Here is a 26,433-nt window from a genome sequence, read left to right on the forward strand (position 1 = left end):
CTGTCCCGCGCGCCTGTACATTCGAACTTGGCGCACGCGCCCAGCCGGCAACCTTTCTCCTGACCGTTACACTGCTCCTGTCACTGCTTCCCTCCTCGGGGAGGCTAGCTGGACCTGACTTCCCCTCCGTTCCCTCACTCTCCGATAGAGGCGTGGTCAGTCCTGACTCATCTTCTCTCCCTGCTGGAGGAGACGCTGGCCCTGATACATGGGACTCTTCCCCCCCACTACGCTCTGGTGGGGGAGCTGGTCCCGATCTCCCGCTGCTGCTTTGGGAGTCCCCGCTGGCCCCTTGCTTCTGGTGCATCCCCCCTGGGACTCCCCTTGCCCTGGCCCTCGGCGCCCCCCTCTGGGAATCTTCTGATTCGCTGGAGAAGCTCATGGAATCTCTCGTGCCACTGTCATACTCCCCTACGCTGCCCTCAAATTCTTCCCCTTCGCTCTCCATTTCCTCTCTCCCCTGTGCCTCTGCTCCTGAGCCCCTGACACATACGTTTTTCACTTATTTCCCACTATGAAGCAATGATCATCAGCGATATATGTAACAATTGTTACATCCGCTCATGACATGCACATTCCTTCTACATGTAGAACAGACTGAGTCTCAACTCAAACATGCTCTCTGATGAGGTACAGTCCTTAAATATTGGACCACTTATATGAAAAGTTGTTGTCAGAATCTGCCTCTCTATGGAAAACCAATATATTAGGGCTTCTAGCCAAACACAAGATGAGCATACATGTGGTTGTCCTACATTCTTTCATGAGACAGTACATATTTGTAATGAGACTATAGCATGTGCCTTTGAATCACCTGTGTGTGGTCTGGACTTCTCAAGATGCTACAATGGAGGGTAAGGGAGAATGTTTCCTTCAGAAGGCATGGGCCACCAAGAACTTGCTCATGTTTGCTAAAGAAAATGCCTTTGGAAATCGCAGACCCAGAGTAAGGTAAAGGGGACCCCTGACCGTTAGGTCCAATCACGGACGACTCTGGGGTTGCGCACTCATCTCGCTCCATAGGCTGAGGGAGCTGGCGTTTTTCTGCAGACAGCTTCCCGGTCATGTGGCCAGCATGACTAAGCCGCTTCTGGCGAACCAGAACAGCACACGGAAACGTCGTTTACCTTCCCGCCGGAGCAGTACCTATTTATCTACTTGCACGTTGATGTGCTTTCGAACTGCTAGGTTGGCAGGAGCTGGGACCGAGCAACGGGAGCGCACCCCGTCACGGGGATTCGAACCGCCGATCTTCTGATCAGCAAGTCCTAGGCTCTGTGGTTTAACCCACAGCATCACCCTTCTAGACCCAGAGTAATTACTCCCAAATAAGCAAACTGCCTTGACTCCGGATCTTTCCTCTTCTTCTCCAGTTCTGACTTTCTTTAGGTGATTCAGTTGGGAACTGCAATCCTGGGAGTAGAGCAAAGGGTTCAACCTTTCTCCCTGAACCATTTCCCCAACTTAAATCACTCCATGAAACAATCTGCCCCAGAGGGGGAAACGTACAGGTGAAAATTAATGTTCATTTGTTTTCCCCTTAATGTTACTATTTATTTATCTCAGTGCTATCAGTAAACACAAACCTCCGTACCGGTTTCATAGTTAGATGATTCTTTTATATCTATATAGTGGGAGGAAAAGGCAAGGGTAGAATGCTCAAGAGAAAAGAAGGGGGAAATGAAGGAGGATGGAGATATGCACTAGTGCTGGGGAAAACTCACCTTCCAGCACTCAAACACAGTCTTTGTTCATGAAAAAGAAAACAACCAGAGTTATTTTCCAGTTAGGTTGCTGTCAGGATTACGGTGCAGAATGCAGCCTCTCAAGCATTATGGGCAAATACTGGCTATTTGTGAAATTTATGATAAACAGCCCTTTGTCAATTTATTTGTTGAATTTTATTTATTTATTTATTTATTTATTTATTTATTTATTTATTTATCTATCTATCAGATTTCTCACCTGCCCTTCAACTTAAGGTCCCAGGGCAGGCTACAGCCAGATAATATGCAGTTACATATAGACAGAGCTGTTACAATTATAAAACAGGCGAGTTCCTCCAAATGGAACAGAAGAGTAAAACTCTTCATACAAAACCCTTTGATCTGTAAGTCGGAGGTTTGATTGCAAAAATGAGGCATAACTGACTCCAAATCCCTTTCTCCATTCATTGGGGCTCCAGACTATTGTCTGTGGCCTGCTCTTCGCATTGGTATTTAAACGGCATGCCCTCATTCCAGTGTTAAGAGCTCACTCCTAACCAGTTTACGTATTTTTTTTTAAAGGTGCAATACTGCTATTAATCCAGTTAATAGCAAATGCTGTTTTAATTAGACTGGTTACTTATACCTTCTCACCAATCTCCACATCATCATATTTTCCTTGTGTTCTTCATTAGAAAGAAACTATTTCCAAAATTAGTTAGAACACAAGCACTAGAAAACAGCACTTTTTTTGGGGGGGGGGGGGAGGGAGGGAGGGAGACAGGGATGTCACTAGATGGTGGTATATTGCATTTTACACAGATGACAGAAGAAACAACAACCCCCAAAAAAATCCTAACGTTTATTTATTACACGTAAAATCAAAGCTGACAACTAAATGATTTATTTGAGAGCATGGAAAGTAAAAAAATAAAAAATAAAAATGCGCCCAATTCTTGTAAACAAACACGCTTAATTATCTGTACTCATGTGATTTTAATTTTTACCTGTGTGATTTTGTGATTAATTTTCATTATGAAAATTAAGGTGAATGCTTTTATAGCAACCCCAAATTACACATTACGTTAACTGGATTTCTTCATTAACTACATTTTTTGAAAGGGGAAAATATGTAAGGGGAGGGCAAGCTTATTTCTCCCCCTCCCTTATTCTAAAAGGCACATGGTTCAACACTGTATAAATCCGCGGCGTTTGTAGAAGTGCAAATGCGCATGAATGGGGATACATGACTTATGAACGTGGCGCCACGCTGCGTGTCAGATGTGAATTGGGAGCGCGACTATTCCACAAATGGCAGATAATGCTGTTGATTCAGCAGGGTTGGGATACTTGTTCACAGCAGGGCAGGGTGCAGCTCTGCGATTCCAAAATGAGACAAACTAGTTATGTTTCCATGTTCCCACTGTGGCTCACGCTCCCCACCATAGGGATGCATCTGTGGAGAAGGCACGCCATGTTCTAGAGAGCACCTTTCTCAAGAAATTTTGGTGCACCTGATGGGACACTTTTTCTCAGCCCATTGCATCAAGATGGCTTGCTGCAAGTTGGGGGGAGGCGAGGGAAAACCGAAATTAAACGTCCTACCAAGCAACAAAGCCCTGCAGTTTCCCTGGATTGTGGCCACAGCCTTGAAATCCAATTTCCTTCCTTGAAATTAGTATGTGAACATTGCTCTCGGCGGAAGAATCTTCCATGGAAATGAATGCCTGAGCTGGGAAGTGCAGACAGCAATATTCGATGGGCAAGTTGCGAGAATTTTTTTAACAAGGGCTTAATGCTTGAACACAACGCTGCCAAGGCAGAGATCGGAATTCTCAAAATGGTCTTGGAAGGCTGTGTTTAGAGATGGCTGTTTATGCAAACCATGATTGCATTTGGATCTAAGACTGAGTTGCGGTGCTTCAAAAGAATTCTAAAGAAGGGGGGAAAGTAAAACAAACAGATGGCCAGCCGCTACTAAAGGGAGATGATACAAGATAGATTTAATACAAAGAGGAGGAGCAAGGGTTGAATGCAGAAACAAAGACGTCTATACAACCTGTGTATTTTAAAAAGGAATATTTTAAAAGGGATCTTACTTTTGCACTTTATTATCATTAAAATGCTAAAATGATACGTTCCTTGTTTTTTAAATGATTTCTTGCTGCTATGATCTTCAGACTATTACAGCATACTGTTGCTATTTCCTGCCTAGAACGAAGCATCTTTTCCTCTTATCACTATTAATCACCTACATGGTACCACTGCTCTGCCAAGTATGCTTAAAAAAGAAGTTTTTCCCCTCACCAGGTCTTTTATTATTTGACTCCCATTTGACAGATATATTGGATTTGAACCTGTCTCCAACAATCAGAGTTCACAGTATTCTTTGCCTCTACAAAAACCAGCTTCTCAGAGTTTCTTGAAGACAGTATCACTCCTTCAATAAACAAAAGCTTGTCCATTTCAAATAAAACGTTAACATTGCCAGCGTTCAATAGGAAGGAAATCATAAACACAAGCTGGCGTGGTTGTTGGTTTGAAATGCAGCTGTATGTGAGAAGGTACGTGGCAATCTCTTTGTGGGGAATGGTCTCTCATGCTGTTCCAGTAATCTCGATAATGGCATGGTAAACCCAGATTGATTGATTGAATGCAATATGCATGCATTTTGAACTGGCTAAGAACCAGTGGGGACGCGGGTGATGCTGTGGGTTAAACCACAGAGCCTAGGACTTGCTGATCAGAAGGTCGGCGGTTTGATTCCCTGCGATGGGGTGAACTCCCGTTGCTCAGTCCCTGCTCCTGCCAACCTAGCAGTTTGAAAGCACGTCAAAGTGCAAGTAGATAAATGCAAGTAGATTACCTTCCCTCCGGCGGGAAGGTAAACGACGTTTCCGTGCGCTGTTCTGGTTCGCCAGAAGCAGCTTAGTCATGCTGGCCACATGACCTGGAAGCTGTACGCCAGCTCCCTCGGCCAATAAAGCGAGATGAGCGCCACAACCCCAGAGTTGGTCACGACTGGGCCTAATGGTCAGGGGTCCCTTTACCTTTAAGAACCACATATAGTGCTGCTTCACACAAATGGTTTGTTGTACATTGTCATCTGCAAGTTGGTTTCAGTCACGTTATTTGCGTATACTGCTTCTCTGCGTGTGCCACAAATAAAATGGTTCACAGCAAAGTCCAAGGTGTCTCCAAGCGAGGCAAGCAGCTTGTTGAATGGGGCTACTTTCAAGTGACGCAAAGGGTTTGTTTCACGTTGCCAGCTCCAAATGATTACATTTCATGTTGCAGCCCTGCTGACTTTCGTGCATATGGATTGCATTTAAGGATTGTCTGTTAAATGCGCATGCCAGGTTCCAGAAGCGATGCAATTTATCACGATAATTAACGAAATACAGGAGCCTAGCCTTTTCAATCATTAAAAATTTCTCACTCTGACTCGCAAAATGCTCCTTCCGCCATTCTGAGATTTACAAAATCTTCTCAAGCTGCGTGAGTTGGCACGTTAGCCATTGGAAAACAGGCCAGCTATTTTCTCAGGACTGGTTCAAATGCTGCAAAACTGTCTGTACAGGGATCATAGATCCAGTAGAGAGGAAGAAACTGAACGCAACTCACAACAGAGCACGGCACGTGAATGGCTGCTGAGGAAACAAAGCTTTCCTTCATCTTTCCACGCAGAAATGTTCTGGGTGAAGGTGTTGAGAGCTAGCTCTTAAGAGTTGCATTAAATCAAGACGCCGGCCTTCTTTGGACACGGGGACTGATTTTAGCCTTTTGAAAAAGGAAACCAGGAGAACAAGGCCTGGGAAATTAAATTTGCTCAACCACGTAGAGATCTCAGTTTCGGAAGGACCTGAATTAGCTCAAAGGTATTTAGTAATACCTGCCAAACTAGCAGTTCGAAAGCACGTCAAAGTGCAAGTAGATAAATAGGTACCACTCTGGTGGGAAGGTAAACGGCGTTTCCATGTGCTGCTCTGGTTCGCCAGAAGCTGCTTAGTCATGCTGGCCACATGACCCGGAAGCTGTACGCCAGCTCCCTCGGCCAATAAAGTGAGATGAGCGCCGCAACCCCAGAGTCAGTCATGACTGGACCTAATGGTCAGGGGTCCCTTTACCTTTACCTTATTTATTAATAGTCGACATAATAAAAGGATCTGAAAACTCTTGAGTTAGTAAGCCACGAGGGAATCAGTGTCATGGCATCATAAAGTTGGAAGGGGCCCCGACTAGTATTTAAACACATTTAAACACTACATGTCAAGTCTGAAACCCGTGGCATCGTCAACAAGTGGAAGTAGAACAAACGTAAACACCAGACATGAAAAAGGGAGCGAGAAGGCATGAAACTGACGCTGGTCATAGCAGGTTGGAAATCCGGCCATAAAAAAATGTATATTCTGCCTCATTCTTGCATGGCTGCTTAAAGTGATTTCAGCAGGTGCATCAGGCTTACACCCCACGTAATGGCAAGCAGTGATCTAACTCATCCTCAGCCTCTCTGAGAATCTACTCGAGTATATATGGTAACTGCAATGACGGTACCCACCTACCTTCATCATTAGCAGACAGTTTGCCGTAGAGTACATCACCCGGCCCAGACGTGACCTCCACAGCTGAACGGAGGCTGTAAAATGAGAGCAGCTTGTGAATGTGCACAAATAAATTAGAAGCTCTTTCCCTAGCCATCAATTATCAGTCATATGCGTTCTGATTTAAATGATTTCCCCTCGTTAACACCGCTGCATCTCGAGCGCAGTATTGCTAGCATTCTGCTAGCATTGCACGGAAAACCCCGCACCCTCTCGATAGCGCGAGGCTTGATTGGCGAGAGGAACAGACTGCCGGAATAAATGAAGCAATAACGCAAAGCTGGGAAACGACCTCTCAGGTTTTAGCTCAGGCAAGGAAGCATCCATTCCCCCCCCCCCCCCGACAGCAGAACAAAAGGCGGAGAGGGGAAAGGGAAAGGGTGCTGAGTTATCGCACGCATTAGTTAGCAACCGTGTCATTAAAAGCTTTAAAATCTACACTGCTCAGTTCCTTCAAAACTGACCAGCAATTTTTTAAAAAACCTGAATTTGCAACCAGAGCATGAATGTTGAAGGGCTATCTTGGTCTGGGGTCCTGCACTCTCGCCTCTGGCGTATGAGATGCTGCCGAGCTGGTCTGACACCCCTACGCTACTGGAACACATGGGGTTTAAAGGCTGCTGCGTATTATAGCAGCAGCAGCCGATCTCTCGCTCCCTTCGCTTGCAGACAGGTTCCTGCTGTGTGAAAAGGAATGGCTCACATTGATTGTTTGCTGCTTAAAGGGATCCGAGAGTCGCAAAGCTGAGCCTCTCCTGTTACAAAATGAGCGCTAGGGTAAAGGGTGGGGGGGTGGGGGGGTGGGAATGGTTTCTAATTTGTAGTTAAATATGTCCAGGGCTGCAATCCGAAGCGCACTTAGGAGGACGTTCTGCGAGACCCACTTCTGATGCAGAGGATCAGGCTGCCAATTTAATTGCTTTCAGGGTGAAGGTGATGACGATGTGCCCATGATTGTGGTTATCACTCAGAAGGAGCATCGCAAGGAGAGGAACCGAGAAAGAAAGGTGCAATAGAATTGCCGGAATGGCAAGGAAATGTGCCCCAATTTTCCTGTCTGACACAGTATGCTCTTTTTATTACTGCAAACCTTTGCGGGGTTTGTTTTTTTTAAACTCCTTATTAATAGCCACATCCAGGACTAGCAGAGAGTTATTCATTTAGATTAGTTCAAAGGAATGCCCTGCCCAACCTTTGAAACTCAAGCCAGCAATCACCATTAAAAAACAATAATTATGTGTGTTTCTATCATAGGAGCCAACTCCTAGGGGCAGAGGCCCCTTCGCGCCCCCCTAAAATATTTGAGGTCCCCCGAGTTGATGGGCATTGCCATTCAAATGGTGTGTGTGTGCCATGTCATGTGATCAATTATGTGCATCGGGGCTTACCTACCTGCCCCCCAATATTTTATTTAAGTTGGCACCCCTGGTTTTTATTCTATGCATATGTGTGAGTACATGTGGGCATGGATGCACATCACACTGCCCCTCCCCCGCATATCCTCACTCCTGACCTAGAAAGCCCAAGAGCAAAAATTGCACATTATGTGGATGTTATCCTCTTCCCTACAGATGATGCAAAGCTGTCCAGAACCCACCAATGCTTCCTACGGCTGCTTGGTATCAGTGGAAGTGAAGCAGGTCCACTATCAGGTTGAGCAAACCTATATAAGATGCATTATTACAATACAAATAAGCTTCTTCTTCTTTTTAATAAGAGCAAAGCTATGGAGAATATGTTCATTTTTATTTGTAACCACTGTCATATTACGGCTGCATCCTTTTTGTGCATTTTTTGTTGCTCTGGGAACTGTGTGCTGTGGAGCACCTGTAGGACTTGATACCTTGCAAAAGAAGGAGAAGGAGGAGGAGGAGGAGGAGAAGGGAATGGAAGCAATGCACTGCCAGGAAAATGGTGCAGTGCTAAATCTTTTTCCTCCCACTGAACAAATGGCAAATGCGCTGCCCTGCCCTGTTCTGCAACAAGCTGGTTTGTGCAACACCTACTTAAGAGCAGCAGTAGGGAAATTATGCTGCAGATCTAATCCCGGAAAGAACTGAGGCTTGTTTCCAGTCACAGTTCACAAGGCAAAAAATAAAGGTTTGCCTCAGCTGGAGCGCGCACAAAAACAGATAGAGAAAGTTTCCTGCAGCTCAAAACTGCACCAGAGGCCCTTGCAGAGAGCAGATCTGATTGACCTACTCTGGAAGAGATGCCAATAGTCCCCACAAGTGTCCTCTGGGCAGCATTAGGCAGACAGGCAGCTGTAATGCTGCTGCACTCCACGCGCATAACAACCTCTCACAGATGCTCAAAAGCCCCCCTCCTCCCCTAAAGATTCCGCTGGCTGCCTCTCCTTCCTAGCCTCCGCCAAGCTCAGCTGAGCTCTGAAAAGCAGCTGCGCCAAAGGAGAGCGAGAGCAGGCAGACAGAAACCAGCATACTGGAGGGTGGGGAGCAGAGGGAAGGACCACAGGGCGCAACTAGGAGAGGAGCCTGTAGCTGGCGGGGAAACAATGCAAAATTATTTGGAGCCAGGTTGGTTAAACACAGTGAAATGTGAAGAAGAACCCCAATATTTAATGGTTCCCCATATTTAATGGTTAATGGTTTTGAGGCTTTGCAGCTATAGGTTTCTTTGTGTGGATTAGAATGGGCTTTACTTAACCAGCCCTAGATTGCTCTGAAAATGAACACCCCATAGCCACCAACACTAGCAAGCTTTGCCTGGATGGCTACTTCCATTGCAGTCAGGACTCAAGATGCAAAAAAACCCCACTGGTTTCCCTTATCTTGCAGTCATACCCTTAACCCCCTAATTCTAGATGGGTAGTGGCTAGCTATAATTATTTGATAAAAGAAAGGCAACATTCAGAACTGCTCTCTCATTACATCTTACGTTCTACGAGCTGAAGCAAAGTCACTGGAAACAGAGCCATTTCTACACTGGGGTGTCGTAACATTGCTGAAGAATTTTTTATTTCCCACCCCACCCACACATTTCTCCCTAGCTCTGCCATTGTCAATACAATGAGGACAGGGAGGGGTGTCCCTGTTAAAAGTTGTATGAGGGCATTAGTGTATTTTGGTCAAAGTAATACCAGAGAGAGAGCGGACAAATGTTTTATCGTGTTTTTAATAATCTATTGAGACCTTTGTATCAGTTTAATTCTTCATCCAGTTCTTTATGATCCCAGTTCATTCTTGAGTACTATACCCCAAGAAAGCGTCACACTTCCACCAAGGGGCTGCGGTTGTCTACTTCGTAATAAGTACCCTGCCTCTGGCTGATTCAAGCCCACAAAGACGGGCTGGACCTTCAATTACTCGATGTAACAAGACTAGATTTATATGCAGGCAATTCAAGGGAGCGTGTCAAATTCAACCTAGCCTGCCTGGACCCAGGTGGCTTTCTGACGGTATGGAACCAGTCAAGAGACCTAAAATAAACTTTGCTAAGGGCACAGCACAACAGAAATTCGTCAAGTATGTCAATTATCTTAAATGGAAAAAAAAGAAGTTTGGCTTTTAACCAGGCATCAGTGAACAGAAAGACTCCATCTGTTCATAGGTGGGATCAAGATCCAGCACAGCATCCTTACATATGATCAATTATGTGGGGGTGGGGCTTACCCCCTCCCCCCCCCCCACAAAAAATATTTTATTCGAGTTGACACCCCTGCAAGGATCACAGGGTGGTCTACAATACTAAAACACAAAACATAGTAACAAATAAAAACATCACTCCCCCCTTTCCACTCTTGGGGAATTATGGGCAAAGTAGAAGCCCTGCAAAAAAATTAAATGTGGCATTGTAGGGTGGAAAAGCCTTTAAAAAACCAAAAACCCACCAGGCAACTGACAGCTTAGAGGCCAAGCCACGGGTTCAAACAAGAACTTCAAATGTCAGGAAGAGAGCCTTATGGGGACAATGGGCTGAGTTTTAAGACCAAATGCTCCTTTGGTTTCTAAGCACCGCACTGCTATTATCATAAATCTGTCATTCTAGAATGGAAGCGATTTTCCTTTTTTTGAAACTGGAGAGAAGATTGTGATTTAATGCATTGCCACGATCAAAAATAAAAAGCAAATCTGCGAAATGATTCCCAGCAATCAAAATACAGGGGTGCATCATTTTAAAGGCTGTACGAACGGCAATGCCACTGTTTTAACAGCTACAGAGCAATCTTGTGAGAACTTCTGACAGTATTTGGGCAAGTGATAAAAATACACCGACTGTGGAAGAAAAGGCTTCAGGGGTTGTGCCTACCTTGCCTGTTCTCTTGGGTAATGTTAGTCATGCTTCCATCTTCTGCAAAGCCACATTCCAAGTTATCCAGTATCTGCAATGAATATTTTTTAAGCAACTTTGTTGAGTTTGAACACCATTCCAGAGTGAAAGCAAATATTTGTAAACTGAAATCAGTCACGGTCACCATATTCAAAGATTCAAACAGGGCTCCCCACCCCATGGGAGCAACTTTTGAAATCACCAATCTATTGGAAGTAATAGGAATCACCCTTCAAATCAATTAAGAAGAAAAAGAGAGAATGCTTTCATACTGCTGCTTGGCTGAAATGACATACACCCAAGAGTTAATATTCTGTGGACAAATGCCAGCTCCCTCGGCCTGAAAGAGAGATGAGCGCCGCAACCCCATAGCCACCTTTGACTGGACTTAACCGTCCAGGGGTCCTTTACCCTTTACCTTATTCCGAACATAACTGGAGAAAAACACGTTAGGCAGGATATCAATTATTTCCTTCAGGGGAGGGTTATTAGCCTGTACAAAACAAAAGCAGTGCAACACAAACTGAAGTAAGCATGTTCAGTGTTGTGAGCTGCTTTGAGGACTGTATATATCCATTTGTCATCTGTGGAGCCAGTCATTGCTCACCGGTGACGACAGCCCAGCGAGGGCTTCCCATTTGGGCTGCCTGCCAGTGACTGAGACTGTGCCTGCTACAAGACATGGTTGGTGGGCTTCAATCAGACAGGCGGGTGACACCATTGTGCAGGCAGAGTGTTTGGTTCTAGACCAAGGAGATCAGGGTTCAAAGAGCTGGTCAGCAATGAAACCCTGTAACTGGTATGGGGCCAGTCACAGCCTAACCCAGCTCCCAAGACTGTTGGGAGGATAAACTAGGATCATGCCCGTGTACGCCAGCTTGGGACTACTTGGAGGAAGTGAGAGATATGTGGACATATGGAGATGAAGCCAGAGCTCACCGAGCCCAGTATTGCAGCAGAGTTGTCGGGTAGAGAGCTTTCTGAACACTTGAAGAGATGCCAGGGACTGAATCCAAGATATTCTGCATGCTAATGTACATGCTGGCCCCTTTCCTGCAATAGGTTGGATCTGACATTATCTTTCCATTCACAAAAGGGACAGCAATTCAGTGGAGGCTCTCACTGGTGGAAACAGGGGTGGGGAAGCCACTCTTGCTGATTCCCCTGGAAGCCCCCTTCTACAGTTTGAGGTACTTCCAACCATCTGGAGCAGTTGTTGAGGAAGGCACAGCCAATGCAATAAAATAAATAAAATACAAGCTGATTCCAAAAAAGGTGTTAAAAACAACCACCACCACCTAACTCAAATGTTCTCTCTCTTTGGTAGTTTTATAGCTTCCAGCAGGGGTTTCATTCCTAGTTAAACAATGATCTATCCTGTATCACATACATTTTCTTTCAGAACGATTTCTGTGATTAAAATGAAGTCTGGGCAAGCTAAAATAAAGATGGCTGTGATGATCTGGAAAATTATTTGGGCTGCTAGCTTTGAATGGTTTTGTGCCTGAAATTATAAATCAAACCTCCCGTCTGCATGGAAGAAGATCTTCGGTTCCCTCCGTGACGCCTCAAATAACATCACTCCTAAAATCATGATTTGTAGCATCCTTTGGCCTAAGAGAACTAAATGAGACTCATTCCAGAGCACTTGTACTTTAATTAGCTAGTCGTTTCTGCTGATCAGCAAATATAAGGGACTCCCTCTCCTGGGGACTGAGTGCACTGTTTCGGTGCAGATTTCGGCTCCTGCCGGCTGAGAGATGGAAGGCCCCAGCTGCAATTTGCATTTAAAGCCCCTTCACCCCACTTTAATCAGTCATGGCTTCCCCCAAAGAATCATGGGAACTGTGGTTCATTAAAGGTGCTGAGAGAGGGATGAGCGTGTAGATTCCTTTGACTTCTTTGTAGCTGAAATGTAGCTTGCTGCGCAAAATTGAAAGGAATGTGGCCTTTGGGTCTGAAACGGTTTCCCCACCCTTGTTGTGGAACTTCATCTCTTGTCACCTCTCTTGGACATGATTCTTCCGACATCTTCCCTGCAATCGGTTACAGCGCAGGTATCTGCCCACACCTTCCACAACAAAGGCAGGGGCAAAGTGGTCACTCAGTTTCTCCTCATCCTCCTCTGTCACTCCTTTGATGTGTGAGGGCCCAACGATCTCCTTACTCATTTCCTGATGTTCTTAGAAGACATTTTCACTGTGGGGTTTAGCAATATTGTTTTCCTGTTCTTTCACTTGCCTTTACCACCAGCTTACATTTGCCAGGAATTTATTTTCCTTTCTGCTCTTCCCATTTGGGCAAAGCTTCCATCTTCTGAAAGAAGACTTTTTTTTTTAATTTTAAGGTCACACATACATTATTACAAGTGTTAAAAAAGATTCTCTGTCTTGCTTCATGAAAGTGTTCCTGGCATTTTGATGAAATATAGAACTGTGCTTTTGTTCCTAGGACGAATTTTAGATGGTGCATCTTTTCTGTTGAGTAAATATGTAGCCTATAGGCATTATCAGGACAAAACACATGGGAAGATGAGAATTGAATATTCTACACTTCAGGAGACTTGGCCTTGCTTTTTTATATATTTGTAAGGTATTTTTTAAAGCTCTTAGTTGTGTTTTTTTTTTGTTTGGACCACTGGCCTGCCTAACATAAATCAATATACTTTTGTACTGGTGAGCCAGCGTAGTAGGGAATTGTCTTCAGGCAAACAAAAACTGCAGTGTGGATGTTAATTTATTTCTCCCTCCACCCCCATTCATCTCCACGAAAATGTTCGTTGGAAAATCTAGCTGGGACCACTTAAAGACTGACACTGGTGAAAGAAGGCATTCACCTTGAGACATATTGGGAAGGGGGGTAGGATGTAAAAAAGAAAAAAAAAAAAGAAACTGCAAGTTTGAATTTGGTCCAGTAAGACCCCCAAACTCTCCAATGATGATTTTGGCACAAGATTTGCAGAAGAGCGGTGTTTAGCCAGGCTTCCGGCTAGTTTTTAAATGTGCTGGTGCAGACAGATTAGCTTTTCCATTTTCCTTGCCATGTTGAATGGAAGCAGTCAGCTGAACCACTTGCTGGTTACACACTTGCTGGTTACACACTTGCTGGTTCTCGCGGTGAGACTTGCCAGGGATGGGGAAGCTGTGGCCCTCCAACTATTGCTGGACTACAATTCCTATCACCCCCTATCATTAGCCATGCTGCCTGGTGCAGATGGGAGTTGTAGTTCAGCCGCATCAGGAAGGCCACAGGCTCTCCAACTGCAGTAAAGTCTTTCCCATCCCTCTTGCATGCATATGTGTGAATTTGAGCTGTGATGATTAGACTATCTTGATAAGGATAGAACCTGTATTCTGTGCTCTGGTAACCTGGGGGCTACTAAGGCCTGGGGGCTGGATCCAGCCCAATCGCCTTCTAAATCTGGCCCGCAGATGGTCTGGGAATCAGCGTGTTTTTACATGGGTAAAAACTCATGTAAACTCATGTCCCTTTATTTACAATGCATCTCTGGGTTATTTGTGGGGCATAGGAATTCGTTCACCCCCCCAATATAGTCCGCCTGCCCCCCCCAAGGTCTGAGGAACAGTGGATCGGCCCCCTGCTGAAAAAGTTTGCTGTAGTGCGGTGTAGTGGTTAAGAGCGGTAGACTCGTAATCTGGTGAACTGGGTTTGCGTCTCCGCCAGGCACACTTCTCTGAAGTCTCTCAGCCTCACTCACCTCACAGAGTGTTTGTTGTAGGGGAGGAAGGGAAAAGGAGAATGTTAGCTGCTTTGAGACTCCTTAAAGGGAGTGAAAGGCGGGATATCAAATCCAAACTCTTCTTCTTCTCTAGAGGTGGTTAGACTACTGCCATATGTTACATGTGGGATTGCCTTTGAAATCAGCAAGAAGGCAACCAAAATCATCAGAAAATTGAGGTACCTTCCATAAGAGCAGTACCTATTTATCTAATGGCACTTTGACATGCTTTTGAACTGCTAGGTTGGCAGGAGCAGGGATCGAGCAACAGGCGCTCACCCTGTCGCAGGGATTCAAACCACCGACCTTCTGATCGGTAAGTCCTAGGCTCTGTGGTTTAACCCATAGTGCCACCTGCGTCCCAGTGAAAGGATGGCCCTGAGCAAAAGTGGCTGGGGACCAACCAGAGGAGATGCCTATAGCCTTCACGGCCTGCTTAAGGATTTGATGGAGTCATCTGCTTGGCCTCTGTGAACGAGGCAAGACTTTTGATAGGATCCAGCTGGATTGTTCTCATATCCAGGATCGGGTTTGTTTGGTTTGATGAAAATAAAAATTACCAGCATCTTATTAAATGACAAGATTGATATGGTTCAAAGTAGGATACTTCACTAACATTTAACTTTGGATATTGCCACCCTACAAGGTTTGTTTGTCACATTACTAGGCTGACGGTTTGTTTAAAGTGAAAACATAACTGAGTAGCAATGGCCTTTGGAATACAGAGTTAAGGTGTAACGAACACTCACATTTCTAACAGCAAAATCTTAAGATTTCGGAGCACAGAGCATGAGCCAGTCAAAATGAAGCGCTTTCAAATTCCACTGTCTGGAAAAGGGCAGCTTCTTTTAAGCCTACCCTGTCTGTCGAAGAATTATTGCATCATAACTGTGCAATGAATGACTGAAGTTTGATGGCTATTCCAGACATTCTAAATACTCTGCTTACAGAAAGTGCAAGGCTACTGATGCCCAAGTATTGAAGAAAGATTGGCTGCCCTTTACCTTTGTGCAGATTGTTTTCATACTGTGCAGTCTATCAAGCGACTCTTGAGGATTTCCGAGGTACTGCTGAAGTTCAGCATGCAAAATCCTCATGGAAAAAGGAACCATGGAACCTAGAATGGTAACAAAATGGATGGGTTGCAATTATTGTAGTTATCGGTACAGTCCACGTCTATCACAGGCATATGCTCTCAGCATTTACTCAATATAAAGTTATGTCTCTCTGGAGACATGATCTATACAGGCCTGAAACAAACCTTAGCGCGGAACAGCAAGATGTAGATTTCGGGACAGCTGCCCACCCCCCTCCCTGCACTCTGTCACCCTTCTTCATTGTTGCACTTAATGAATTGTTTGCCTAATATCTTTCCCTAAAATTTCAAGATTTAAGTTATCTGAGGAAGTGATGAGCAAATGAAACCAGACCAGTGTTCAGCTTTGGTCTCCGTTTTATCTGTGAAACTGTAAGTGCAATTTGAGTTCTATTTACTCACTGATTTTTGTGAGGGTCTGAATGCAAACCAAATAAGGTTTCTGAATTCTACACGTCCGTATGTGGCTGCCAGCCATTGTGATTTTACTATTAATTGAAGAATCATTAATCACTTTAGGCCTACAAGGGTCATTAGAAGTCATTTAAGTCTTTTCCTTTAGGGAAACCAGGTCTTGTTGTACTTGAAATATTCCTAAGAGGTACTGCGCCTCGTTTTTTAAACAGTTTGAGCTTCTTCTTGGATGTCATAGAATCATTGAGTTGGAATGAGCCATTTGAGTCACTTAGTCCAACCCCCTTCAATGCAGGTCTAATGATTCCTTTACACAACGTTTTAGGACCCAAATTTGCAAAACATGAAACTTTAGGGCTTAGAAAACAAATGAAAGTATTCTTTATACAATAACAATCCAATATATTTTTGTGAGGAGAATCCCCGTTAGGAACACACCGAATTGTCTAGTAGCCCAGGGTCTTTCCTGCTGACCTATGAGCTCTGCAGTGCTTTCTTAATGACTTCAAATAACTTCATTCCTCTATTTTGTGCCCCCATCATTTATTCTTCTTGTCCTTCGTGGCTGTGGCTCTAAAGCCACAGTTTTCAGGTCTTATTACAGCACCCGGGCTGCTCACAATCCACTTCTTTTCAGACCTACTGAGTATAAAAGCTTCACTCCACAGACAGATGGATAGTCACCATGCCACAGAGAGAAAAATATGACTTCACTAGCCCTGAGAATGGTTATTAAGCAAAGTTAATGATCCTACATGCTGCTGCATGGAAGGCCAACTCATTAGCAGAGAGGTTAGTGTGCAATGGAAATCCATATCGCAATCAGAAAGATGTAGCACCAGAGCTAATCCCACAGCTTCATTTTAGAAGTGGCAAATAAAGTTGGCAGCCAACCAGCACTGAAGTCAATTTCTTACAAAATGGGAGTTACTACTTGGCTCACTTCAGATTGGGGGGGGGGCGTGTGGAATCTTATTTTCCCACAGCATCTACACCATGAATCCTGGACGGCACAGGAATGGGAGCGACATGCATGAGGAACAGGCCAAGCACCCGAGTTCTCTTCTTCCGAGCCTGGGAGTTTGAATTTATTTATTTTTAAGAAGGTCAAGAGTGGAAGGTGCAATGCATTCAGAGGGAGGTTGTTTCCCCCCACTTTGGTCTTGGATAAGATGGTTTTTCTCTCTCTCTCATTCCTCAGTTACATCCCAACTAGGCCTTTTACACACCAGGACTTTTACTTTCATAGTAATATTTTAAAATACAGTTTTAAACCAGAGATACTGATAGCTTCCTTTATGATTTTGCTAAAGTACGCTGTCACTTGCACTGTAGGACAAAATTCTTGTGAGCTTATGAAAATACAGTACTATTTAGTGATGGGGAAAGTCAATTAATGCTGTGTCAAAATATCTGGATTTAGATGTGTAACTTTTGCTCAAATAGTATCAGCAAATTTTACTTTAGAATGAGACAAATGCACACATAGAATCACAGAAATGTAGGGTTGGCAGGTATTCCGGGGATCATCTAGTCCGAGGTTTCCCAAACTTGGGTCTCCAGATGTTGTTGGACTACAACTCCCATTATCCATTCCCAGAAGGACCAGCGGCCAGGGATGATGGGAATTGTAGTTCCAAAAAAACAACAAGGGACCCAAGTTTGGGAAACCCTGATCTACCCTTGCAAGGTAGCATCAAAGCAAAAAAGAAATTTAAAAAAGGAAGAAAAGAAAAGAAAAGAAAAGAAAAGAAAAGAAAAGAAAAGCAATCACCACTTTAAAAAGGCTTGACACTGACAACATGTTTCGTCACTGATGACCCAGGATAGAAAGAGGCAACATTGGTCACAAATTCCCTTAGTTCCTCTATCTATCTATCTATCTATCTATCTATCTATCTATCTATCTATCATTTATTTATTTATTTATTATGGTTATTTATATCCTACTTTCTAGGATACGCTACCTTCCAAGGTAATAAAATTGCAGCCACACATTACCATTCTTTCCACAGGGCAGTGGATAGCAGGCAGCCCTGCCAGGAAGGGAAAGTCCTTCTGGAACAGCCTCTGAGGTGTTCTTCACCTCACTGCAGCAGAGCGAGAGATGGGGAACAGGGCTACTGAATCAGCTCCACTGAGAGACCAGTTACATTTGACAGTTCCTGCTTCTGAACTGGCCATTATTTAGGCTATGGTAGGCTATTGTTTAAAAACATACACCATCTATTTTGTACCAAATATTGACACCCAGCCCCAAAATAAATAAATAAAAAGACTGCAAGACAAAGTTATCCATATATAAACTATATAATATTAAAATTTTAACCACAAATAATGTGTACTTATACTGTCCTTCTGCAGCCTGTTCCTTTATTTATTTTGAATATTATTTTCAATTTTGCACTGACAGATTTCTAATATGATCTGATTTAAAAGCATAGCGAAAGGATTAGGCTACTGCAAATTAGTTTTGTGGTTCTGGAATAATTTTTTAAAACTCAAGGAAAAAAAGAGTTTTCTGTCTTTTTGGGGCATATGGGGAAATAAATACACACACACACACATATATATACCTAGCATCCAAAAGCAGACTCCTTCAAAATGAAGAATAATCATCACCTCTGAATTGCTGCAGGAGAAAAACACAAAGGCAGACCTTGGGAGCACAGGAGAGGTAACAACAAGTTAGGGAAAGTCTTTCGAGAAGGTGAACCTTTCTCGTCAAAAATCTGCAAGGCAACCATGTTGGCCAGGAGTTTAGGGACGTTAAGAGCTCTAGAAGCTGCTAAGTCAAGCTTCACAGAGAGCACTGAAGAGCCACAGAGGCAGAAAGACCAAATCTTAATAGGACACTTCTGAATTGACCATAAAGACCCATCAGCTTTGCTTGGTCTGCTCTCCCTACAGCCGTTGTAAGAATCATCAGGCTGGAGGCAAGACTGTTTGTGCTGTTTGTAGTGTGAGTTATTGCTTGATTGCTGGCTGAGTGAATGTAGCTGGGGTGAAGTTGTGGCCCAATACTTGCCTCACTTTCACAGCAGGCCCTGTCCTGAAATGAGCAACCACAAAGGGGTTTGCCGTTTTTCTGAGGGGGTGTGTGTCACACTGGGGTGATACAGGGGCAGGGGCACCCTGCGCTGTCAGCCAGGATACAGAAGTGCAGGCTGCCTGAGAGAGCTTTTCAATCAAAATTTTGGTCGAAACAGCAAGACTTTGGATTTGTGGCACGACGACACGGCCACATTGAACTTTCTTCCAGCTTCAGATTAAAAAGCCAGGACAAAAAGAGGCTAATAAAGGAGAGCACGTTCCCACAGAAAAGGGAAATCTAGTTGTTGTAATGAACAGACAAGGAAACAGGTAATATGAAAGCCTGCCTAATTAATCGTAAACAGAGGCAGTCCTCTGTTGCTCATGAGGAGAGGTTTAAAAGCAGGACAATGCCTCATAGTTCACCTGTGAGTTTCTGGCAGCGTGACAGACTCTGCGATAACCAGGATTATGAACTATGAAAGGGGGGGGGAATCACACTGAGGAGTCTTATATAAACAAGGTGCATTGGTTAGTCACAGCATTCTAGAAGAATTATGCACACCTACAGGTTTCTCACAGTGGTAATAACCCCTTTTCAAAATAAAATTCCACAGTTCCAGAAGTCTTGGAGAAGTTTTAAGCAAGGGCTGGGTTGTTTCTGCACCATGCAAAATATGGAGGACATCTCTAACACTGTTAAGCAGTTAACTGTGTCTGCGAGTCAGTGTTTATTATAATGGTCAAATGCATGATGGCATAATGCTTCTGCATAATGTGTATCTACTGTAAAGCCAGTAAGTGAGGGATATGAACAGGCTTGAGAAGTATGTGCACGTTAAGCATCCTGCTGCAACACAGTCCCTTTCAGACATTAAGAGCTGTGCTTCTCATAATGTCTGAAGCTACCATTAAGGAGACAGAAAAATATCCATAATTCTTATGAACAGGTTGTGAAGAAATGGTGATCTTCTGAAGATTCTGTTTACAGAGTCCTTTTTCGCTCCCCTTTTCTCCCCACCTCGTACCTTTCACTGAGACCTGGGCCTGCTCCTATCTAAATTATCACTATTCTGGGTATTTCCTCATCATGCTAAAGAGTGATGGCACCTGGAAAACGACTGTACACAGGATCCATTTAAAAATGATGATTACGGGCAGGATTCATCTAATAATTATTATTGCCCAATTCCCCCCTCCTTGTCCTACAAAACCAAACCCCCACTCATCAAAACATGGCAGCAAGTTAGTGCAATCCAATACTTTGTGCAGCAGAAATTAAGGTCTGGCATACATAAACATGTGCTCTAATCTAGGACAAGATTTTCATAAATGGGAATGGGTCAGATAAAGAAGTAGAAGGTAATTAAAAAAACAAATTGAGGAGAATGCAGCTTTTTTCATGGCAAGTTATTTGGAGTTAAAAAAAGAACAGACACACATAAGGAAAACGACCAACCAAAATGTTACAGTCAGTATGTATAGGATACTTTGCAGCTAAAATGCTATCGTTAGAAACCAAGACATGCAAACAACAAAATCAGATTTCCATGAGCACAAACAAACAAAAAATCCCTGTCTTTATTTTAGTACTCAGCGTTCTATGTAAGGAACTAATGAATAGCCTGGGAAAATAAGGTAAGCAAAAGTGTTGAGTTGGTCAGCAATCTGGGTGGAGACAACTGGGAGTTACCATGCGGGAGCATGATATGCATAGAGTTGTATTTGTTCTTTATAAAAGGCTTCAGGCAAATCCTATGCCATGTGGGAACTAAAGATTCCAAGGCAAGGAGAAAGGTGACTGAAGTCAAACTGGGCTGCAGAGGTGAGGGTACAGCATTAAGCTGGTTTTCAGGAAAGTAGGAACAAGGGAGACAAAGAGCAACAGAGGAAGAAGAGAAGATGTTGAGCGATGATTGCACAGGCAGGAATAAGAAACAGAGAGAGAAATAATACTTGTGAGGCAGTATTACTTTGGGCTGTAGCAATTATATAGCATCAGTACCAAGAACACAGAACTCACTGGGCAGCGCTAGGAATAGCTGCTGGGTTTACAAAACAGAAAAGTGTATGAAAAACATCAAGAAAGCAATGTAATTATAGGATGGAAAGAACTTTAGCCATAAGGATCTCCAGTGCAGAATTCTTCATCTTGAAGAGATGCATAACGCATTCTCCAGCAGGTGTGAAGGTAGCATACTACTATTAGTAAGGCCGCCACTAGAGGGGGAACAAAACACATCCTTCAAGTGGGCCCTGCACACTGAAAGCAAAGTATTTTCTGCTATTTCTCCCCCTCGTGTCATAATTACTTTACCGAAACACTGGAACACCTACAGTTGTTTCAACGTTTTAGAAGTATGTGATTTATACATATATATAAAAGAGAGGCAAAACTGGATTTTTCTTTTTCTTTTTTAAACCAATCTCTTGAAGCAAAAGGAATACTTTTAAGTCCTTGTAAAAGACGGAAGAGGATGGAAAGACAGAGCCTTTAAAGCCACGTGACAGCTGCCACATTCTAAAAGCTAGATTTTTTTTCTAACGCAGATGACCATGGCAGGGTAATCATAATTGCCACACCTATGCTGGAAATCATTTGAGCGATGAAGGTGGTCCTCTTCGGACCCTGCCGATCGTATGCTGGCTCAGGAGCACTGCTGGTGCCTGTGACAACCTCAAGACGGTGAAGCTAGCCTGTGAGTTCCTTCTCTTGACAGAAGGAAAGAAGAATTCCTCTAGTTAAAACCAGTACACCAACTCAATGATACCTAGCATTTCCAAAGAACAAGCAATCATCGGAGAATTTAAGGCTTGAAAAGACCTGAAGGGCAGCAATATCCTAAAGCTACACTTACTATCAAAATTAACCTTTGCTTTCTCGTCAAATTGCCTTCGCAGGGCAGGTAGCCTGACAGCAACCGCCTACTAGAACTAAAAAAAGAAAAAGAGCATTACAAGCAGAATGAACGAAAACCATACCTTGAAATAGTCACTAAAGACAGGCAATTGGCAGTGGGGGGGGGATCTTTAGGGGGAGCAGGACAGAATAGAAAATTTAAGTAAACAAGATCTAATTACATCTCTGTAATGAAATAGATACCCAGGCAAATGTCACACAGGTTAATGTATAATCTCTGGTGCTTCCTCCTCGCCAAGGATGAGGAACATCAAATGTGAATGGCAAGACATGTTTGCCATAAAGAGAGGAGTATATGGATGCTGGGGTGTACACTGGGATGCGTTCATCGGCTATTCTGTTCTGCATGGGGTGGGATGTGTACAAGAGCTGGAATCTGGCTCCTACAAGACTAAATACTAGATGAGGAATGTGAATGGGCACTAAGATTTTGTACAGACAAGGTCCGTATAGTAAAAGCTATGGTTTTCCCAGTAGTGATGTATGGAAGTGAGAGTTGGACCATAAAGAAGGCTGATCGCTGAAGAATTGATGCTTTTGAATTATGGTACTGGAGGAGACTCTTGAGAGTCCCACGGACTGCAACAAGATCAAACCTATCTATTCTGAAGGAAATCAGCCCTGAGTGCTCACTGGAAGGACAGATCTTCAAGCTGAGGCTCCAATACTTTGGCCACCTCATGAGAAGAGAAGACTCCCTGGAAAAGACCCTGATGTTGGGAAAGATGGAGGGCACAAGGAGAAGGGGACGACGGAGGACAAGATGGTTGGACAGTGTTCTCGAAGCTACCAGCATGAGTTTGACCAAGCTGTGGGAGGCAGTGGAAGACAGGAGTGCCTGGCGTGCTCTGGTCCATGGGGTCACGAAGAGTTGGACACGACTAAACAACTAAACAACAACAACATGGACTGCATACTACATGGCATGTAAGGTAGGCTATGAAGAGCTGGCTGTATTTTAATTAACAAAAGTAGATGCCACAGAAAGAGCTGTGGGATTCTAGTTGGAGAAAGGGGATAAGGGAAAGTGAAAAAGACGTGGTGTGTCAATAAAAGTTGGCAGTTTAAGTTGGAAAATTCAGACTCACACACAAATATGGACCATAAAAGAGGCAGAATTTATCCAGAAGGGAAAAGTTACTTTGGAGTAAAAAGAAAAGCATTTAACAAGTCTAGTTGCATAGACGCCAAGGATAAAGTAGTACTAGAAATGTTAAGAGACATCCATGGAAATTCATAACATTTCCAGACTGAAATTCACATGCTGTTCGGAAATGAAATGCATTTCATTTCATTCAATGAATATTTTGAATTGATCCAAATTACACACATGAATTAAATGAAATGTATTTTATACCACTTTCATAACCATTATTTATTTGTATCTCGACACATTTGATTGCAAAGTGCATTTTAATTGCCTAATTCGTTTAACTATTGTGAATCAAAATGAGATAGATAAATCAAAGATTTTACAGTTATGCTTGTTACACCAAAAAATGAAAAGAAAAATTAGCAACCATCAGCATATTATCATAGATGACGGTTACTGCGCAGTAGATAAAATATATGTATGATTTATGTTTATTTTATCATTTAAATTAGCTGTTTAACGACACAGATTCATTTTTCATTTTCAATACAGTTTACTGCAAGGCAGACTGTTAGGTATGCCCTTTCTACCTCTTAGGCCATCGAGACAGCGTAGCCCTCAAATATGAACAAAGGAAGGGTGACGGTCTTTTCCAAGCTTTGATCTAATACACCTGCCATTTCCTATTATAGGAAGATCAGCTGGATCCCTGCATTATCTGACTTTTTGATCTGATTATAGATATAAATTCCTTAAGAAGCTAGATAGGTAAGGGGTTAAAAAGATATTTCATCTTTAGTATGCTTAGTCTTGGACTATACTGCAATTCTAAAGCCCTCATCTTTTACTCTTAGCAATTTTGTAGCCCAGTACAGACATAATGCTACACCATAGTTAGTACTAAACATGCCATTGCCTTAGCAATGGTTGATTAAGATTCACAGATGTACAGAGGGCATGCATAAGAAGACATCAGCAAACCTTCATTCTAAATTTACAAGCAGAGAATAGGGAGCTGGGTGATATTAACAACATAGTTCGGACATAACACTTCATTATGGTTCAATTCCAAACATGATTTGCAAATTCGGTTCAAGTCATTCATTCACATCCTGGTTTGTAACCAAACCTTAGCCATGGTTTACATTTCTAATACAGTGCTGAACCAGGATTTAAGGAAAACTAACCATGGATATGAGTTAGGTTTGCACAAGACATGCTTTTTACCTCAAAACCTGATTCAGTGTTGCTGATAGCCTCCAAGGATCAGGCTACAGGATTAAAGTTCAATGTGTTCCTTAAAAGAATAATTCTAAGCTTTGGTGTTGGGGGATGGGGGGTTGTTTTGTGTGTGTGTGTGTTTGTGTGCAAGCCTGTCAGAGGTACCAACAGATCCGACCACGTTTGCAAAAAGAGAGAACTTCTGGAGCCACACACTGAACACATCAATACTGCATGACCTCAACCTCTCTAGGTAGTACCAGCAGCGCCTTGCTTCAGTGAATGAAGGTATTTTGAGCATTCCATCCTCAAAAGGTCTATAACAACCATATCAGAAATAGCATAATTTTTGTCAGAGCAGCTGATGAAGGCAGAAGCCGAAACATTTTGCTTTAAGAATTTAAGATTTCTGTTTTGTTAATCACTGTGATAAAGTAAACATCTGGTTTTGGCGATTAACTGCATCCTACCATGATCCTGAACAAAGTTGTCTGAAGGGCTGTTCAATCCTTTCATTACTATTTATCATATGAATGGCAGGCGTTTCATCTATTTTTTTAATAAAAAAATGTGTTTATCTTTTTAAAATGTGTTTGAAGTCACTTGGAGACTTCTGGACAACAAGTGACTAACAAGTTTAATAAATAACAATATAATTTGCCCTCTGTTTAAATATATATATATAGAGAGAGAGAGGGAAGAGATAGAGTGTGTGTGTGTATATATATACACACACACATATATACACACACATATATACATATACATATACATATATATATATATATATATATACACACACATACATATATATACATATATATATATATATGTTTGAACATATATATATATATATATATATATGAAATAAACTGGGTCTACTTTCTAAAATGCTTTTGCATATTACTTGCTTGCTATCTTTTACCAAACATGTGCTTTCTGAAAAAAACACAGACCTCAGTTCACTATATTTTGCTTTGAAGAAGGATATTTAGACTCCTTACTATCTGCCACTGTTATGTAAAGTATAACCACTGTGGATCAGCTGGAATAGACTTTCAGTGAACCAGCATGGTCAAAAGACCTTCAAGAAGTTAGGCCACCATTGTGTTGTTTCTGTCTACAAAGTTGTCTTACTCCCTTTAAGGTTGAAAACTTGGGTGTCCTCTTCTAAACTATGTAAGAAAACGGACAAAATCCAGCAACATTAAAATCTTGAAACTCCCATTAATGTCAATGGGATAAATTTAAATCATGTTCCTAATTCTCTGACTGAAGCCAATGTGATCTAAACACTCTAATGCCCAACATCCTTAGTATTAGCAGAACAGAATATAAACAGATTTACCTTTGCGTCCTGGGTATACATGGGGGTAATACTCGTAATATAGATCAGGCTGGTCTAGATTTCCAAATGGTTCAAATTCCATTTCAGCGTTTTGGAAGAGACCCAGTTTCATCAGGAGTGCAAGTCTTACAAACCAAAGCTTGAAAAAGGAAAAAAAGAAAAGAAAGGGGGAGGGGAAAGACAGATCATTTGACAGCGTTTACTGCAAAACCCAAGCAAGCTTACTTTACTATTAATTTTCTAATGATGCCTAAAAAGCTGCCTATGATACATTCACAGATATCCACGTAACAGATGCCTTTGGCCAAAATCAGAAAGCTAAAATAGGTGGTTCTGTCTTCACTTAACTATCTTTATTTCCTGCTCATCTGCCAATGAAATAACAGCAACTAACTTCATATAAAAGGTAAAGGTACCCCTGACAGTTAGGTCCAGTCGCCGATGACTCTGGGGTTGCAGGGCTCATCTCGTTCTATAGGCCGAGGAGCTGGTGTTTGTCCACAGACAGCTTCCGGGTCATGTGGCCAGCATGACTAAGCTGCTTCTGGCAAACCAGAGCAGTGCATGGAAACGCTGTTTACCTTCCCGCTGGAGCGGTACCTATTTATCTACTTGCACTTTGACATGCTTTCGAACTGCTAGGTGGGCAGGAGCAGGGACCGAGCAACGGGAGCTCACCCCGTCACGGGGATTCGAACCGCCGACCTTCTGATTGGCAAGCCCTAGGCTCAGTGGTTTAGACCACAGCACCACCCACGTCCTGCAACATCATATAATTGTACATATAAAAAACTCGCTAGACGAAAGAGTTTTCCGTTTTGGAGGTGCTTCGCAAAACGAATTTCCTATGGGCGTGCTTCGCAAGACGAAAATGTCTTGCGAGTTCCTGCGTTTTTCCCCCCTCCCCCCTTTTTCTAAGCCGCTAAGCCGCTTATCCGCTAAAAGCTGCTAAACCGCTAATAGTGCTAAGCC

At 43.0% G+C, this 26,433-nt stretch overlaps 1 protein-coding gene and 1 long non-coding RNA gene across 7 annotated transcripts in view; both read right to left on the bottom strand.

The window, feature by feature from the left end:
• The window catches only part of LOC307212783, a 94,270-nt gene that overhangs the window by 30,702 nt on the left and 37,135 nt on the right, over positions 1 to 26,433 (bottom strand). The window lies entirely within an intron of this gene.
• The window catches only part of TRAPPC12 (trafficking protein particle complex subunit 12), a gene marked incomplete at its 5' end in the record, with an annotated part of 53,491 nt that overhangs the window by 11,835 nt on the left and 15,223 nt on the right, over positions 1 to 26,433 (bottom strand). For all 6 annotated transcript variants that reach the window (XM_079969765.1, XM_079969763.1, XM_079969767.1 and 3 more), the window contains 4 exons: positions 6,269 to 6,342; positions 10,577 to 10,649; positions 15,341 to 15,453; positions 25,462 to 25,600. In XM_079969765.1, coding sequence (XP_079825891.1) covers positions 6,269 to 6,342; positions 10,577 to 10,649; positions 15,341 to 15,453; positions 25,462 to 25,600 — 399 coding nt within the window. The remainder of the gene's footprint in view (positions 1 to 6,268; positions 6,343 to 10,576; positions 10,650 to 15,340; positions 15,454 to 25,461; positions 25,601 to 26,433) is intronic.

Source organism: Podarcis cretensis (assembly GCF_951804945.1).
Source record: "Podarcis cretensis genome assembly, chromosome: 3".
NCBI classification, from domain to species: Eukaryota; Metazoa; Chordata; class Lepidosauria; order Squamata; family Lacertidae; genus Podarcis; species Podarcis cretensis.